Here is a 17,901-nt window from a genome sequence, read left to right as displayed (position 1 = left end):
TGTCCTGGCTCTAAATGTTAGGCTATGCCCCCGCGTCCTAGTATTGAAGTCTAGGAGACCTCCAAAAACAGTTACAAATGTCTCAGCAGCCGGAAGCAATAATCCAACCACCAACCTGTAAATCCTGCATGATCCCTTTAAATAGCGCTGGTGGGGGGGTCCTCCAGGCACTCAAAGACACGTTCAGATAGTCGGGGTTAAGACTGTGCATTGAGTTGAGCGTTAAGACTCAAATCACTTTAAATCAGCGTTGCACTCTAATTGAAGCTATTTTCTCCCTACTTTACATGATTCCAGTGTTTCTTATCTGTGCCTGCTCACACTCCTATACCAAGATGGCGTCTGGCGCACGTCGCGCAAGAAACGTGCGTGCGCATCCAAGACGCCATCTTGGTTGTCAGAGAGGCCGTGTAGCGCTGAAACAACGGGCGCTACACGGCCCAATTTAGCGCCCTCTATGTCAGCAAACTCACTAATAGTGCCCGAAAGGATAATTTTTCCTTTTCTGCACTACTGGTACATGTCAATGCTTCAAATATTTAATAAACACTCTCTCCCAAGTTTTGCTGGACCACAAGATGCTCTTCCCAAAATTGCCTCCCACTCCTGATCCCAAGAATCCCTCTTAATGCTCCCAAATCCCTGAACGGCATTCCCAGAGCTCCCTAACTTTAGAATTACCCCAATGCTCCCACATGCTGCAACCACTCTCCCCAGTGCTCCTAGATCTCAGGAACTACCCCAGTGTTCCCAGAATCTCCCTCATCAGTGTTCCTCAAAATTTACCCTCCCAGTACTTCTAGATCCTGAGACCCCCTTCAAAATATTGCTAGAGCCTGAGACCTCATCCCAGTGCTCCCAGATTTCAGGGCTACTTCCAACATTGATAAGTCAGTGTCCTTGGTAATACTACTCGACATAACATCCCTGTTCTTACAAAACCTCCAACTCACTACAGCAAATATGCTGGTGTATATATATTCATATACACACTTGCTTACAGGAATGGACAATGGATATCTTTACTGTATTTGCAACTCTAATTTTAAATCTGAAAATTAAGTACTGAGCTTCAATTACAATTTGTAATATTGCAGGTTTCCTGGAAAGAACTTCTGTTGTTGGAGGTAATAGCTTGAGTCCAACCTGTCTGAAGATATACTCGACCTCCAGTACCCACTGTGTAGTTCAGAAAAGGGACAGCAGAGAATCTGCCACTAAATGGGATGTAGCAGATTTTTCCACCATTTTTGCACAAGGTACAACTTTTTATGTGTTTTGCTGTAACAAGTTACTAGCATGACAGCAGAAAATGCTTTATACAATCAGCAGGTCAAGCAGCATCTGTGGAGAGAGGAAGACAGGGTTAATGTTTCAGGACAATGACCTTTCATCAATGTTGCTTTAAAACATACATTGGTAAAGCGCAGCAAGTGATAAACTTGTACTTGTTGATGTCACGGTGACTGGGCAGTGCAGGGGAGCAGCACCCTGTTTTTGATTTTCAACTAGCTTGAATCCAGCCCAGACTTCTACCAGGTGAAATGAGTTTGGGCAATCTCAATCCAGGTTGCAATGGATGCAGGCCCACAACACAAAGATAATAAAATAGCTTCACATTCAGAGAGTCCATGAAGAAGGTCGGCATGGGAAGTGAAAAAAAAATCACTCTGATATATGGTGTGCCTCTTTGAAGCTGTGGCTGAAGTACATTGCTGTTTCTGAGCATGCTATATATGATCTAGCAGTGCCCAATACTGATAGAAGTAAAAAAAGTTTTCAGTTCCTGAGAATTGGCATTCCCAAATTTAGTAATCTCAAAAATTCATCGAAGCTATATAAGTACAGATGTCACAATAATACTTGTAATATATATTTTCTGATCTCCAAAGAGTCTGTCTACAGGTAAGTCAACAATATTTTTACATTCAATGTGTAAAAATCAAAACTGTAAAAGCAATAAATCAGTCACATAACCCAAAGGCAGTAACACTGGTCCTGAATGTACTTCAGCCACAGCTTCAAAGAGGCACACCATATTTCAGAGTGATTTTTTTTTTCACTTCCCATGCCGACCTTCTTCATGGACTCTCTGAATGTGAAGCTATTTAATTATCTTTGTGTTGTGGGCCTGCATCCATTGCAACCTGGATTGAGATTGCCCAAACTCATTTCACCTGGTAGAAGTCTGGGCTGGATTCAAGCTAGTTGAAAATCAACATAAAATGGGCAGGACCTGGAACTACTGGGTTGCTATGTGGAAGGGTCAAGGAGTCCAGTTTCTGATGCGGCCTGGACGAGCAGAAGCTCCGCCCACCCATACAGAGCCCCTGACATTATAAGGAAGCAGGGCCGGTAGGATGGCTTGTACTCCAAAATTTCCACAACTCCCATCTTCTTCCCCTGTCGCCAGCGATCTGGGCACCAGAAAGTAACCGGCAACAGATCATTGTCAGAAGTAGGGCCCACACAGTCTCCAGGCCGGAGCAGCCAATCACAGGAAGAGCTGCCAGTAGCCCTCACATGCGGCCGTCTTGCACTGCGACAACACCCTCCCCCACCCCTCCACCCCAAGCAGGCATCAAGCTGCATCGATACTGGCACGGGTTCCCACCGAATATATTTAAAGCAGATGACCTCTGACCCCATGCATTTCTGCCAGTGAGCTTGAGGATTTTCAAGCCCACAGACTCCGTTGGCTTTTGGGCAATACTAAATTTGATGAGAACGACAACAACTATCTTCACAGGTGAGCGTGGGAGAATGAAATGGGAAAGGAGAGAGAGATTAGGAGAGGTGTCTGAAATGGTTGGTTGGATAGATGGGCTTTGAAAAGGTTTTTAAAGGTGGAGAGAGAGGTTGAAAGGCCTAGGGATGTAATTCCAGAGAGTAGGACCAAGATGGCTGAAGTCTGTACCACCAGTGGTGCGGTGAAGGGATGGAGAGATGAATAAAATCCTGGAACCAGAAGAACGGAGCATTCAGCAAGTTAGAGGGCTTGTAGGGGTAGATGGGGCAAGTATATGGATGGATTTATGGACAAGATCCATTATTTTAATTTTACTCCTCTGGAGGATGGGGAACCAGCGATGGTCAGTGAGGGTGGGGGTAATGGATGAACGGGATTAGAGTGGGATAGGATATAAGCAGCAGAATTTTGGACAAGTTGGAAAATATGGAGGGTGGAGGATGGGAGGCCTGTAAGCGGTGCTGAAATAGTCAAGTCTGGAAATGACCAAGACCTCCATGATGGTATCAGTAGCAGAGGAACTGAGGTGGGGTGGGGTGGAGTTAAGCAATGTCGTGGAGGTGAATGTAAGCAATCATGGTTATGAATAAGATGTGAGGTTTAAAGCTTAAGGCCAAATAAGATGTCAATATTGCCAAGAGTCTGTATTGCCCTGGGACAGTGGTTCATGTGGGACATGACATCAGAGGCAAGGGTGTGATGTTTCTGGTGGGAGCAAAGACGATGGCTTAGGTCTTCCCAATGCTGAGTTACAGAAAGTAGTTATTCAACCAGAACTTGATGTCAGACAAGCAGTCTGATAGCAACAGAGGAGTGAAAGGGTCAAGAGAAGTGGCGAGGATGTAGAGCTGGGTGCCATTATCATACATGTGGATTCTGACCCCATTCCTGTAGACAATATCACCAAGAGACAGCACAGAGAAGAGAAGGCCGAGAATATACCCTTGAGGGACTCTGGAGGTGACTATGTCTGAGGAAAGAGAACCATTGATGTTATCAGCTAGTATGGTGAATGGAATTGAGTAGTCAGGAGTTGAGTAGCAAGAGAACATGAGAGGGGTATCATTTATGAGATGACCTTGGAGCATTCAGGTGGGAGAATGGGGATAAATGGTGAGAAGGCAGCTGTGCAGGGTAGAATGGGTGGGAGGCCGGAGAGAGGCTGGGGGTGAGGAGGAGGAAAGAAGTGGTGGAGGCAGCTGCATAGATTGTCTGGATCTTTGATATGAAGAAATCTATGAGCTCTTTACATTTGCTGTATGGAGATGGTTGGAAGTGTAAAAAAGGGACCTTGAGGATGATCCTGCAGCAGGAGGCGGTTTTGGCTAAGGATAAAGAGGCATCGTTACGATGCGATCGGTGCGATCAAGCCTGATCTGGCATCTGATGCCTAGGTCAGTGGTGCAAGATAAATGTTTGAGTTCGTGCCTGTCTAACTTAATAGAGCAGAGGTTGGGGTTGTACCAGAAGGAGCAATGGGAGTGGGAATCAGTGATTGATTTGATAGGCACAAAGGCATCAAAGATAAAGGTGAGGAAGCAGTTAAGCAAATAGACAGCAGCAGAGATATCCAATCAGGTGGAGGTCCCAAGGCAGGGGAGGTTGCAAGAGAGAGTGCAATTGTGAGGTCGCTGCGGGACATGTTTTTGAATGGGTGAGAGGTGAGATTAATGTGAATGAGGGATAGTAGGGGAACGTAAGTGGAAAGGGAGACAAGAAAATGGTCAGCAATAGCTTTATCAGCGATCGAGACTTTGGATATAGAGCAGTAATGAGAGCTGATGAGGTCAGGCGGATGGCCAAGGATGTAGGTGGAGGAGTTTATTTGAAGGGGGACAGGAGAACAGTGAAGTTGGAGGAGAGGCAGCTCAGGGGGTGGGGGAAGAGATTAAGATTTAGGTTGAAATCACCAGAGATGAGAAATTGGCAGGTGTTGAGTCTAAGGAAGAGAAAATGGAAGGCATCTCAGAAGCAAAGCTAGCATTGGACTTGGGAGGGCAGTAAATGATAAGGATTTTAAATGAGAGGCACAAGGGATGGAAAAGGGTGAGGTGTTCAAAGAAGGATACAGTGCGAGGAGATTATGAGGAGTGGCCGAGGTGTGACTTGCCGACTAGGTTATCAGCAGACTATAAAGGACGCAAATTCTTGCTCATTGTAATGGCAGCTATCTGAAAATGAGCCAATCACCTACATCATTCAAGAGAGTCTTTTTCTAGTCAGGAGACTCAAAGTAGTACATCCTCGTTGGTCCACCGCTGGGCCACTCCTTCCCCACCCGCCACATCCAAATGTTGGTGAAGGCATGGGTTCCTAGAGAATTTCCTTTCTATCTGCTTCACTTACCGCCACTTCTTGGGGCTATCATGGGAAAGGTGGCAGTCAGCCACGGGATGTAGCAGTAGTGGTCTTGTGGTCTACACAAGCAGGACTTTGTTGCAGTCTTTCTCCAGTTTGTCTTCAAAGCTCTTATCTGCTGAAGGCCCTAATTTTGCCCGAGGTCTTCAGCGTAGGACAGCGATTCTGATTTTCGGGCCGTTTCAGCTCCTTTAAGGTCCGTCGTCAGCTCTTCTGGTGCTGCGGTGGTGTCCCCGCTGTGCCGTCGTCAAATTTCCCCTTTTCACACTGGCAGACTCCCTTTTGATGGCAGGAATCCTAACCCTAACCCTAATGCACCACAAACCCACTTTGCATACAGGATGAATCCCGATCTAGGGAAATGGAATGGGTTGGGTGGATTAGGAGGGAGCGGGCAGAAGTCCCACCCTGACGGAACTCCACCCTAAGGAAGTGAATCCCAGCCATAGGGAACAACATATCACAAAATCAATCACATGCTAAGTGTGCTGTTCTTCTTGGCTAATCTCTCCAGAGCTGACTTTTTACATTTTCAAGTTGAGCAAGTTGAAAAATAACTAAATTACATTTTTTTTGATGAGAGAAAGCAAAGTGTTAAATTCTACAGTTACCAGGCTTCTGGAATTGTTTTTCACCTGCTTTGCTACAAAGAAATAATAAGATATTTGTTCATAGATTTGTTACCAGCTAAAAATGGTGAAGAATATACTATGCAGTTTTTAATGGACATTGTTGAAGTTCTGCTGAATTATATCAGAAAAACATTTGACAGAACATCAAAGGTTCTGGATTTCCACTATCCTCACCAGTTTCTCGAAGGAATAGAGGGTTTCAACCTGGAATTATCTGACCAGCCAGAGCCTCTTGAACAACTTCTTGTTGACTGCAGGGATACATTAAAATATGGAGTCAAAACAGGTAAACATAAATCATGTTCAAGATGATAGCCTTCAACTAGACTGCAAAAGGTATGTGTTGGTCATCAGAGATTCCTGTTTAGAATAACCAGTTTGCAATTACAACAATAGTGGCAAAAATGATTTTCTTATTAAAAACTAAGTCCACCATTATGGCTTTATTGAGTCGGCACTAATGCTATGGCCTTTCTCAGCTAGTACATCAAATTTACTGCACAGAAACAGGCCATTCGGCCCAACTGGTCTATGCCGATGTTTATGCTCCACACGAGCCTCCTCCCACTTTACTTCATCTAACCATATCAGCATATCCTTCTATTCCTTTCTCCCTCATATGCTTATCTAACTTCCCCTTAAATGCATGTATGCTGGTCGCCTCAACTACTCCATGTTCCACATTCTAACCACTCTTTGAGTAAAGAAATTTCTCCTGAATTCCTTATTGGATTTATTAGTGACTATCTTATATTTATGATCCCTGGTTTTGGACTCCCCCACAAGTCGGAACATTTTCCCTAGGTCTACCTTATCAAACCCCTTCTATTAGGTCACCCCTCAGCATTCTCTTTTCTAAAGAATAGAGCCCTAGCCTGTTCAGTCTTCCTGAAAGTTATAACCTTTTCGTTCTGGTATCATCCTTGTAAATCCTTTTTGCACCTTCGCCAGTGCCTTTATATTCTTTTATAATATGGAGACCAGAACTGTGCACAATATTCTAGGTGTGGTCTAACCAAGGTTCTATACAAGTTTAACATAACTTTTTTGCTTTTCAATTCTATTCCTCTAGAAATATACCCCAGTGCTTTGTTTGCATTTTTATGGTCTTGTTAACCTGCGTTGCTACTTTTAATGATTTGTGAATCTGTACCCCTAGATCCCTTTGCTCCTCTACCCCATTTAGACTCTTATTTTCCAAGGAGTATGTGGCCTCCTTATTTCTCCTACCAAAAGGCACCACCTCACAAATAGTTAAATTGAAATTCATTTGCTATTTACACACCCATTCTACAAGTTTATTAACGTCTTTTTTCAATGGGTGCCCTGCTGTTCCATCCTCTCTGGTGAACCACATGCTGGGTAGAATTCTAGTTTTCTCATGCATCAGCACTCCAACACTGTGTGTTCTTTGTGCTCCATTTTATTCAACAGTGTAAAGTACAGTCGTGCATTCCTATATAGATGCGAATTTCTGTTTTGCTATCCCGACATTACTTCTGTATTATTATTTGTGTATCAAGCACGCAATGGCCTCACAGAATGCTGCAAGTGTAAAGTGGCATATGGTCTCTGGTGCAGAAATACCAAGTAATAATTTACACAAACCAACATTAAGACCAGTGTAAGTTTATATCCATCAGTCAGGAGTCCATGTGCATATTTTTAGTTTAATGCAGATTGTGGCAATCTATTTCTGATACGCCATTCAGTGTAGCATAACATGCACCATGATGGCTGTGGTTGATATGATGTTTAAACTCAATTCAATTACAGGGGTAATGTCTTATGTGACACATTAATACTGCCCGTGACCCCACTTTAACAATGTGGCAGAAACATCCTGCGTTACCACAAATGAGCAGGCAGATTATAAATTCAACATTTCACAACTGCATCTATGTTATGAAATAGAGCACTGATACAATTGTACAGCAATGTACTAATAATAAAGCTCAGATCAGCACCTTTAACCAATTAATTGCATTGCATAAGTTGCCATTTTAAACTGAGCACCAAGGAGGTGGGGCTGGGTAGGGACAATGAACATGGTACAGGATAGCAATGATAGTGTAAAGGTGCCATAATATAAAGGCCATTCCAATTCGAAAGGACATCTGCCTCAATAAATACCCTTTTAAATATATAAATAAACAAATACTTTAAAATACAACAGGGAAATCTATTTGGAAACACCAATTTAAATTAAGGAATCCTACCAACTAATTTGGATATATCTTAGAAAATTATTACCCAATTTGAATCAATTCAGAATTTTAGGGAAAAGTCCCACCGCAAGTTGCAGTACTCTTGTGCCTAGTCTTGACCATTCCAAGCATACTTGGTCCCGTGTTGCCCATTATTTATGTAGGCACAATGAATGCACCAAAAGAGGCACTGGCCTACCATACCTCAATGCAAGCTTTCAACATTGGCAATTAGAAGGAAAACAAAGTTACTGAATTGCATTAAAAAAACTTAGGGGAACGTTCTCTCGATCACCTGCCGTAACTTCAGTGGATGAGCTGCGGAAACCCTGGGAAAATGGCTTAATAACCATTTACACCGTTTTTTGAGGATTTCTGCAGCTATTCTGGCCCAACAAGGAAGGACGCATTGCTGGACTTAGTTCTAGGGAATGAGACGGGCCAAGTGGAACAAGTGACAGTGGGAGAGCATTTAGGGAGCAGATATCTTTGTATCATAAGGTTTAGAATAGCTATGGAAAAAGACTCTGTCCATTCTAAAGTAAAAATACTCAATTGGAGGAGGGCCAATTTCAGTGGGATAAGAACAGATCTGGCCCAGGTAAATTGGAATCACAAATTGGCAGGCAAAATTGTAATTGAACAGTGGGCAGCCTTTAAAGAGGAGATGATTCGGGTACAGACAAGGAACATAGGAACATAGGAACAGGAGTAGGCCATTCAGCCCCTCGTGCCTGCTCCGCCATTTGATAAGATCATGGCTGATCTGTGATCTAACTCCGTATACCTGCCTTTGGCCCATATCCCTTAATACCTTTGGTTGCCAAAAAGCTATCTATCTCAGATTTAAATTTAGCAATTGAGCTAGTATCAATTGCCGTTTGCGGAAGAGAGTTCCAAATTTCTACCACCCTTTGTGTGTAGAAATGTTTTCTAATCTCGCTCCTGAAAGGTCTGGCTATAATTTTTAGACTGTGCCCCCTACTCCTAAAGTCCCCAACCAGCGGAAATAGTTTCTCTCTATCCACCCTATTTGTTCCCCTTAATATCATTCCAATAAGGGAGAAAGGTAGGGCAACTAAAGCCAGAGCTCCCTGGATGACAAAGGAGATAGAGAATAAGATGAAGCGGAAAAAAGCAGCATATGACAAATGTCAGGTTGACAACACAAGTGAGAACCAGGCAGAACCTAGAAAGTTCAGAGGGGAAGTGAAAAAGGAAATAAGAGGGGCAAAGAGAGAGTATGAGAATAGACTAGCGATCAACATAAAACGGAATCCAAAAGTCTTCTACAGACATGTTAACAATAAACGGGTAGTAAGAGGAGGGGTGGGGCCGATTAGGGACCATAAAGGGGATCTGCTCATGGAGGCAGTGGGCATGGTTGAGGTACTAAATGAGTATTTTGCATCGGTCTTTGCCAAGGAAGAAGATGCTGCCAGAGTCTCGGTAAAAGAAGATATAGTTAAGATACTGGATGGGCTAATAATTGATAAAGAAGAGGTACTAGAAAGGCTAGCCATACTTAAAATAGATAAGTCACTGGTCCAATGGGATGGCCTTGGAGGGAGTGCAGCGTAGGTTTACTAGAATTATACCCGGACTTCAAGGGTTAAGTTACGAGGAGAGATTACACAAATTGGGGTTGTATTCTCTAGAGTTTAGAAGGTTAAGGGGTGATCTGATCGAAGTTTATAAGATATTAAGGGGAACAGATAGGGTGGATACAGAGAAACTATTTCTGCTGGTTGGGGATTCCAGGAGTAGGGGGCACAGTCTAAAAATTAGAGCCAGACCTTTCAGGAGCGAGATTAGAAAACATTTCTACACACAAAGGGTGGTAGAAGTTTGGAACTCTCTTCCACAAACGGCAATTGATACTAGCTCAATTGCTAAATTTAAATGTGAGATAGATAGTTTTTTGGCAACCGAAGGTATTAAGGGATATGGGCCAAAGGCAGGTATATGGAGCTAGATCACAGATCAGGCATGATCTTATCAAATGGCGGAGCAGGCACGAGGGGCTGAATGGCCTACTCCTGTTCCTATGTTCCTATGCACCCTAGGATGCTGAGGGAAGTAAGGGGGGAAATTGTGGAGGTACTGGCTACAATCTTCCAGACATCCTTAGATATGGGGGTGGTGCCAGAGGACTGGAGAATTGCAAATGTTACACCCTTGTTCAAAAAAGGGTGTAAAGGTAAACCCAGCAACTACAGGCCAGTCAGTTTAACCTCGGTGGTGGGGAAACTTTTGGAAACGATAATCCAGGACAGAATTAACAGTCACTTGGACAAGTGTGGATTGATTAGGGAAAGCCAGCGCGGATTTGTTAAAGGCAAATCATGTTTAACAAACTTGATAGAGTTTTTTGATGAGGTAACAGGGAGGGTAGATGAGGGCAATGGAGTTGATGTGGTGAATATGGATTTTCAAAAAGCGTTTGATAAAGTGCCGTACGGTAGACTTGCTATTAAGATTGCGGCCCATGGAATAAAGGGGACAATAGCAACATGGATACAGAATTGCCTAAATGACAGGAAACAGAAAGTAGTGGTGAGTGGTTATTTTTCGGACTGGAGGGAGGTGTACAGTGGTGTTCCCCAGGGGTCGGTGCTGGGATTACTGCTTTTCTTGATATATATTAATGACTTGGACTTGGGAGTACAGGGCACAATTTCAAAATTTGCGGATGACACAAAACTTGGAAAGGTAGTGAACAGTGAGGAGGTTAGCGATAGACTTCAAGAGGACATAGACACACTGGTGGCATGGGTGGACACGTGGCAGATGAAGTCTAAGCGGAAAAATGCGAGGTGATGCATTTCGGTATGAAAAATGAGGAGAGGCAATATAAACTGGAGGGTACAATTCTAAAAGGGGCGGAGGAACAGAGGGATCTGGGGGTATATGTGCATAAATCGTTGAAGGTGGCAGGGCAGGTTGAGAAAGCGATTAAAAAAGCAAACGGTTTCCTGGGCTTTATAAATAGAGGCATAGAGTACAAAAGCAAGGAAGTCATGATGAACCTTTATAAAACACTGGCTCGGCCACAACTGGAGTATTGTGTCTAGTTCTGGGCGCCGCACTTTAGGAAGGATGTGAAGGTCTTAGAGAGGGTGCAAAAGAGATTTACTAGAATGGCTCCAGGGATGAGGGACTTAAATTACGTGGATAAACTGGAGAGGCTGGGATTGTTCTGTTTGGAACAGAGAAGGTTGCGAGGAGATTTGATAGAGGTATTCAAAATCATGAAGGGTGGATAGAGAGAAACTGTTCCCATTGGCAGAAGAGTCAAGAACCAGAGGGCATAGATTTAAGGTGATTGGCAAAAGAACCAAAGGTGATATGAGGAAAAACATTTTTACACAGCGAGTGGTTAGGATCTGGAATGCACTGCCCGAGGGAGTGGTGGAGTCAGATTCAATGATGGCCTTCAAAAGGGAGCTGGATAAGTACTTGAAAGGAAAAAATGTGCAGGGCTACGGGGATAGGGCTGGGCAGTGGGACTAGCTGGATTGCTCATGCATAGAGCCGGCGTGGACTTGATGGGCCGAATGGCCTCCTTCCGTGCTGTAACCTTCTATGATTCTATGATTCTGCCGGAGTTGTGACAGATGATCGAGAGAACTCTTGTGGAAATTCACCCCCATAAAACGGACTAAAAAAGATTCAAATATCAACTGAAAATAAAATCCTTCCCTCAGTAGTGAAAATAAAGCAAACATTTACACAAAGTAGAGTAAGAGTCATGACAATTAAACTTTCCTTCTACAGGCCACCCCCGCTTTTTCAATCAACTCTCAAGTGGTCTGGACATTATTGGGTTAGCAGGAGAATGGCTAACTGCTGCTGCGAACACCAACATGTAAGTGCTTGTTTATGCAAATTCACTTTGAAGAAAGGAGAGAACATACCTTATTGTTGCTTTGCAGTTGTCAGTATAGAAATTACAGTCAAAGGTATTAATAGCTCCATTAATAATAATAGCCCTCTTTTATTTATCATCTTTCATGGCCTCACTGTCTCTTCCAACTCAAGTGAAACTGTCACATCTCCTCAGTGTTGAAGCTGCTTTTTTCACATTGAACAAAGCCATCTTTTCCTCAGAACAGCCATCCACTCTCTACAAAGGCCAAGTGCATCCAAGACTTTAATATTACTTCCATATTAATGGAGGCTGTTTTTACACCTTCTCACATTCATGAACAGGAAATACAAGATTGTTTGATAGGCGATCCCCTTTCTCATCTCTATCTCTTGAGTCTACAGCCTAAGGCCTACAGTCTAAGGACTAGGCATGTCTGCGGCAATCTGCCTTCACTGTTTATTTTTCACTGGCGAAGTTGGCAAATATGCTGGACCTTTGGACAATTTCCAGAGCAGGGATGGTTCTGCTAGTGATCATCATGGCTTTAATCAACCAAACTTTGACTTGACAACATCAGCAACAACAACTTGCATTTATATAGCGCCTTTAACATAGTGAAACATCTCACAGGAGCGTAATCAAACAAAATTTGACACTCGGCCACAGAAGGAGATATTAGGACAGGTAACCAAAAGTTTGATCAGAGGTAGGTTTTAAGGAGGAGAGAAGTGGAGAGGCAGAGAGGTTTTTAAGTTCCTGTTCGATGCAAAGACATATCCACATGTGCCCAATAAAGTGCGCTAATACATTATCCCCACCATTGCCCTCTTCCCCATCTCAACTACCATGAATACCAAACTATTCCTTTGCTGCTATCTTGCTCTACCATATCCTCAGGATACAGTTCAAATAAATTGCATTTTTTTTATTCTGTCTAATATTGTGAGGTGCATGTGTGCCCAGGGAGCCTTACTCTTGTCACTGTTGAAGTGTGCAAGCTGTGAATTAAATGACGATGAAGGAGCTGCACGTCAATGACATTATTGGTGTTACCTGACACCATTCAAATCAGAACAGCGGGTTTTGGCTCCAGTACAATTATAATGTGGAAAATTGTTTCAGGAAGGAAAACAAGGAAAAAAGATAGCTGGAGAGAAATTCTGCGGTAGGCATTAAAGACCTCATTCCACAGTCAGGAACTCCCAGGGCGCGCTGGCCAAGACATTTTGGGCATGCAGTCCCTGCTTTTCTGTCACAAAATCAGTTACTGTGAGCCCATGATTTTGTGATCAGTGCTCCCTTTGAGTGCTGCTCCACTCCTGGATTGCCTAGCCACAGAACTGTAGAGCACTAGAAACAGTTATTCCTTCACATTAAGCTTCACATTTTGTTATCTGTTATGTCCTGAAATAGCTCTTCTAACTTTCCTTCTGTTTAGGATCTACTCCACTCATTATCCATTACAGTTTGGGCTTTGCATCTGAGATTTTTATCTGCGATTTTCACATTGAAATAGCCTGTTAACAGCCTCTGTAAGCAGTGATGTCCCATTAGGTCCAGATGAAAGGAGCTTGTGGGGCAATTTGCCCAGGACCATGTGTTGGGTGCTCCCACACTAAACAAATTTCGTACAAACTAAAACTAATCAAATTTGTTGCACCTAAATGACTTGAAGCAGCAAATACGATACAGACAGTTAATATTTTACGAAACGTGAACGGAGAATGTTGCCACGACGTTAGAGTAAACTCTTGTAATATTTTTTCTAAGATTGCATCATAATATCAGGTACAAGGCTCCTTAGAATGCTAATAAGAAGGCAGACAAACACTGTCCAGAATCTTAACTGGATTAGCATTTCACTGCCTGTTTGCGACAACTGCCGACAAACTCATACCCGGTCCCCAGTAAATTAAAATAAACAAAAAATTCAAATCCACGTCAACAGATTACATGGCTGTAATCAGACACAGCACCAGGGAACAGCTGTCTTAGACTTAATAAATAGAGAAGGGTCCATCTTAGGTCTGTACTAACACAGCTTTTAAGCATCTTTACAACCTAACCAGACAAAAATTTTAATTTGCTCAATGCCTTTCAAGGGGACAATATAAACTTTGGCGGGGGTCAGGCAGGCGGGGGCCAAGGCAAGCTGTAAACTGTCCCGACTTCGCCAATGTGAGTACCAACCGATTTTAACTCCCAGGCCTCATCCTCACGCCCCACTGTATCAGTTTCAGACCTAGAACTTAGCAAAATATATCAAAGTATCTCTTTTATGAGATGAGGATTTTGAGAATTTTGTCATTGTAGCTCATTATCTTTAATGACAAGATTCCTCTTGATCAGATTAACTTTGCCTGTTCAATATCCTGAGTTACAACTTAGTTGAGGTTAAAATAGCTGAAGCACAGAGTCAACAGAGTGGATTGCGAACCAAGTGGGAACTTGAATAATTAGTGAGAGGAGAAATTAGGTGTAGAGGGGGAAGGACAGTGAACAGAGAGGAGGAGCTCTGAGAGACCCTGAATTAAACGATAGGTTAATCGGGGTGAGTAAACAGTAAGTAAATTAATAGTAAGAGTATATAAAGGGAGTTTAGAAAAAATGTTTCTAAATATAATGGACGGGCAGCTGAGTCCCATTGTCTGCAATTCCTGCACCATGTGGGAATTTCAGGACACTTCATGTGTCCTGAAGGGCCACATGGGCAGGAAATGCCTCCAGCTGTTCGAGCTCAAGCTGAGGATTTCTGAGCTTGAGGGGCAGCTGGAGTCACTGCAGAGCATAAAGGAGGCTGAAGGTTTCCTGGATCGTACATTTCAGGAGGTGGTCACTCCGCAGCCACAGAGAGTTCAGGATAGTAAGTAGGTGGTCATCAAAAGGGTAGGAAGAGGCAGGCAGTGCAGGAATCTTCTGGGTGTGTGGCACTCTCAAACCAGTATTCAGCATTGAATATCAGTGAGGGTGATGACACCTCGAAGGAGTGCAGTCCTGAGCATGGCACCATGGGGCAAAGGACTGCACAGGGGGGCCACAGTGAAGTGTAGAAATGCAGTAGTCAAAAGGGATTCAATAGTCAGGGGGACAGACAGTTGTTTCTGTGACCATCGACGTGAGTCCTGCATGATGTGTTGCCTCCCTGGTGCCAAGGTGAAGGAAATCATGGAGAGAGTGCAGAACATTCTGCGGGAGTAAGGGGATCAGCCAGGAGTTGTGGTCCATGTGGGTACCAACGAAAGGAAAGGGATGAGGACCTGAGGCTAGAGTTTCTGGAGCTAGGGAGGAAGTTAAAAAGCAGGACCTCAAAGGTAGTAATCTCTGGATTACTCCCAGTGCTACCAACTAGTGAGTACAGAAATAGGAAGATAAGGCATGTTAATGAATGGCTAGAGATATTGTGCAGAAGGGAGGGCTTCAGAATCTTGGGGCATTGAAACCAGTTCTTGAGCAGGAGGAACCTATTCAAGATGTACGGGTTGCACCTCAACAGAGCTGAGACCAATGTCCTCGTGGGGAGGCTCACTGGTGCTGTGGCAGGGTGGAGTGGGGGGGGGGTAAACTAATTTGGTTGGAAGATGGGCACCAGGATGTAGCATTAGAAAGGAGAAACAAGGTGCACAAAGGATTGGGAGAGACAGAGAGCACTAGAGCAAGAAATAGTACAGCATTAGGTAGGATCAGACTAAGAGAGAATATGAGAAGGTCTAAGATGTGTTTACACACATGCACTCTAAACCTAAGAAGCGTGGTAAATAAGGTTGGTGAGCTGTAGGTGCAAATAACCATATTGGAATATGATGTAATGGAGATCTGGCTCAAAAAAGGGCAGGATTGGGTACTAAATATTTAGGAAAAATAGGGAAGGGAAAAAAAGGAGGTGGGGGGTGGCAGTATTGATTAAGAAGAATATTGCAGCACTGTAAAGAGGGGATGTCCTTGAGGGGTCATGGACAGAATCTATTTGGTTAGAGTTCAGAAACAATAGAGGTGCCATTACACTACTGGGTGTTTTCTATACGCCACCAAGGAAGGAAATAGAGGAGCAAATTTGCAAGGAAATTACAGAGAGGTGCAAGAACCATAGAGTAGTGATAACAGGGGATTTTAACTATCCTAATATAGACTGGGATAATAATAGTGTAAAAGCCCCTAAGAGGGGGAGGGATTTCTGAAGTGCCTTCAGGGGAACTTTCTTGATCACTATGTTTCCAGCCCAATGAGGAAGGAGGTATTGCTGGATCCGATTCTGGGCAATGAGGCAGGTCAAGAGGAGCAAGTGTCAGTGGGAGAACATTTAGGGAACAGTGATCATAGTATCATAAGGTTTAGATTAGTTATTGAAAAGGACAAGGAGCAATCTAGAGTAAAAATACTTAATTGGAGGAGGGCCAATTTCTGTGGGTTGAGAACGGATCTGGCCCGGGTAAATTGGAATCAAAGGTTGGCAGCTAAAACTGTAATCGATCAATGGGCAGCCTTTAAAGAGGAGTTAGTTTGGCTACAGTCTAGGTACATTCCCACAAGGGGGAAAGGTAAGGCAACCAAAGTCAGAGCTCCCTGGATGACGAAGGAGATAAAGAGTAAGATGTAGCAGAAAAAGGGTGCGTATGACAGATGTCAGATTGATAATACAAGTGAGAACCAGGCTGAATATAGAAAGTACAGAGGAAAAGTGTAAAAGGAAATAAGAGGGGCAAAGAGAGAGTATGAGAATAAACTGACAGCTAACATAAAAGGGAATACAAAAGTCTCCTATAGGCATATAAAGAGTAAACAGGTAGCAAGAGGAGGGATGGGACCGATTAGGGACCAAAAAGATCAATGCCTGGAGGCAGAGGGCATGGCTGAGGTACTAAATGAGTACTTTGCATCTGTCTTTCCCAATGAAGAAGATGCTGCCAAAGTTACAATAAAAGGGGAGGTAGTTGCGATACTGGATGGGGTGAAAATTGATAAAGAGGAGGTACTAGAAAGGCTGGCTGCGCTAAAAGTAGATAAGTCACCCGGTCCGGATGGGATGCATCCTAGGTTGCTGAGGGAAATAAGGGTAGAAATTGTGGAGATGCTGGCCATAATCTTCCAATGCTCCTTAAATATGAGGATGGTGCCAGAGGACTGGAGAACTGCAAATGTTACAGCCTTGTTCAGAAAAGGGCATAAGAATAAACCCGGCAACTGCAGGTTAGTCGGTTTAACCTCGGTGGTGGGGAAAGCTTTTAGAAACGATAATCCGGGACAAAATTAACAGTCACTTGGACAAGTGTGAATTAATAAAGGAAAGCATTTGTTAAAGGCAAATCATGTTTAACTAACATGATTGAGTTTTTTGATGAGGTAACAGAGAGGGTTGATGAGGGCAAAGTGGTTGTGTGTACATGGACTTTCAAAAGGCATTTGATAAAGTGCCACGTAATAGTCTTGTCAGCAAAATTGAAGCCCATGGAATAAAAGGGGCAGTGGCAGGAAACAGAGAGTAGTGGTAAACGGTTGTTTCTCGGACAGTGGTTTTCCCCAGGGGTCGGTACTAGGACTTCTGCTTTTTTTGATATATATTAATGACTTGAACATGGGTGTACAGGACACAATTTCAAAATTGCAGAGGAGACAAAACTTAGAAGCGTAGTAAACAGTGAGGAGGATAGTAATACACTTCAAGTGTGCATAGATATGCTGGTAGAACGGGTGGACACGTGGCAGATGAAATTTAATATAGAGAAGTGCTTAATTTTGGCAGGAAGAACGAGGAGAGGCAATATAAACTAAGTGGTACAATTCTAAAAGGGGTGCAGGAACAGAGAGATCTGGGGGTTTATGTGCACAAATCCTTGAAGGTGGCAGGACAGGTTGAGAAAACAGTTAAAAAAGCATACGGGATCCTGGGCTTTATAAATAGAGGAATAGAGTACAAAAGCAAGGAAGTCATCATGAACCTTTATAAAACACTGGTTTGGCCACAACTAGAGTATTGTGTCCAATTCTGGAAACGATACTTTAGGAAGGATGTGAAGGCCTTAGAGAAGGTGCAGAAAAGATTTACTAGAATGGTTGCAGGGATGAGGGACTTCAGTTATGTGGAGAAGC

General features: G+C 43.3%; 1 protein-coding gene across 1 annotated transcript in view; it reads left to right on the top strand.

The window, feature by feature from the left end:
- The first annotated feature begins 335 nt into the window (after nucleotides 1-335).
- gad3 (glutamate decarboxylase 3) overlaps nucleotides 336-17,901 on the top strand; it is a 55,345-nt gene continuing 37,779 nt past the window's right edge. Inside the window, exons 1-4 of the mRNA XM_067995767.1 lie at nucleotides 336-351; nucleotides 1,098-1,259; nucleotides 5,783-6,025; nucleotides 11,724-11,814. Coding sequence (XP_067851868.1) covers nucleotides 336-351; nucleotides 1,098-1,259; nucleotides 5,783-6,025; nucleotides 11,724-11,814 — 512 coding nt within the window. The remainder of the gene's footprint in view (nucleotides 352-1,097; nucleotides 1,260-5,782; nucleotides 6,026-11,723; nucleotides 11,815-17,901) is intronic.

The sequence above is a fragment of the Heptranchias perlo genome, chromosome 2, assembly GCF_035084215.1.
Source record: "Heptranchias perlo isolate sHepPer1 chromosome 2, sHepPer1.hap1, whole genome shotgun sequence".
NCBI classification, from domain to species: domain Eukaryota; kingdom Metazoa; phylum Chordata; class Chondrichthyes; order Hexanchiformes; family Hexanchidae; genus Heptranchias; species Heptranchias perlo.
Note: the sequence above shows the minus strand (reverse complement) of the source record. Positions and strands in the feature narration are given on the sequence as shown.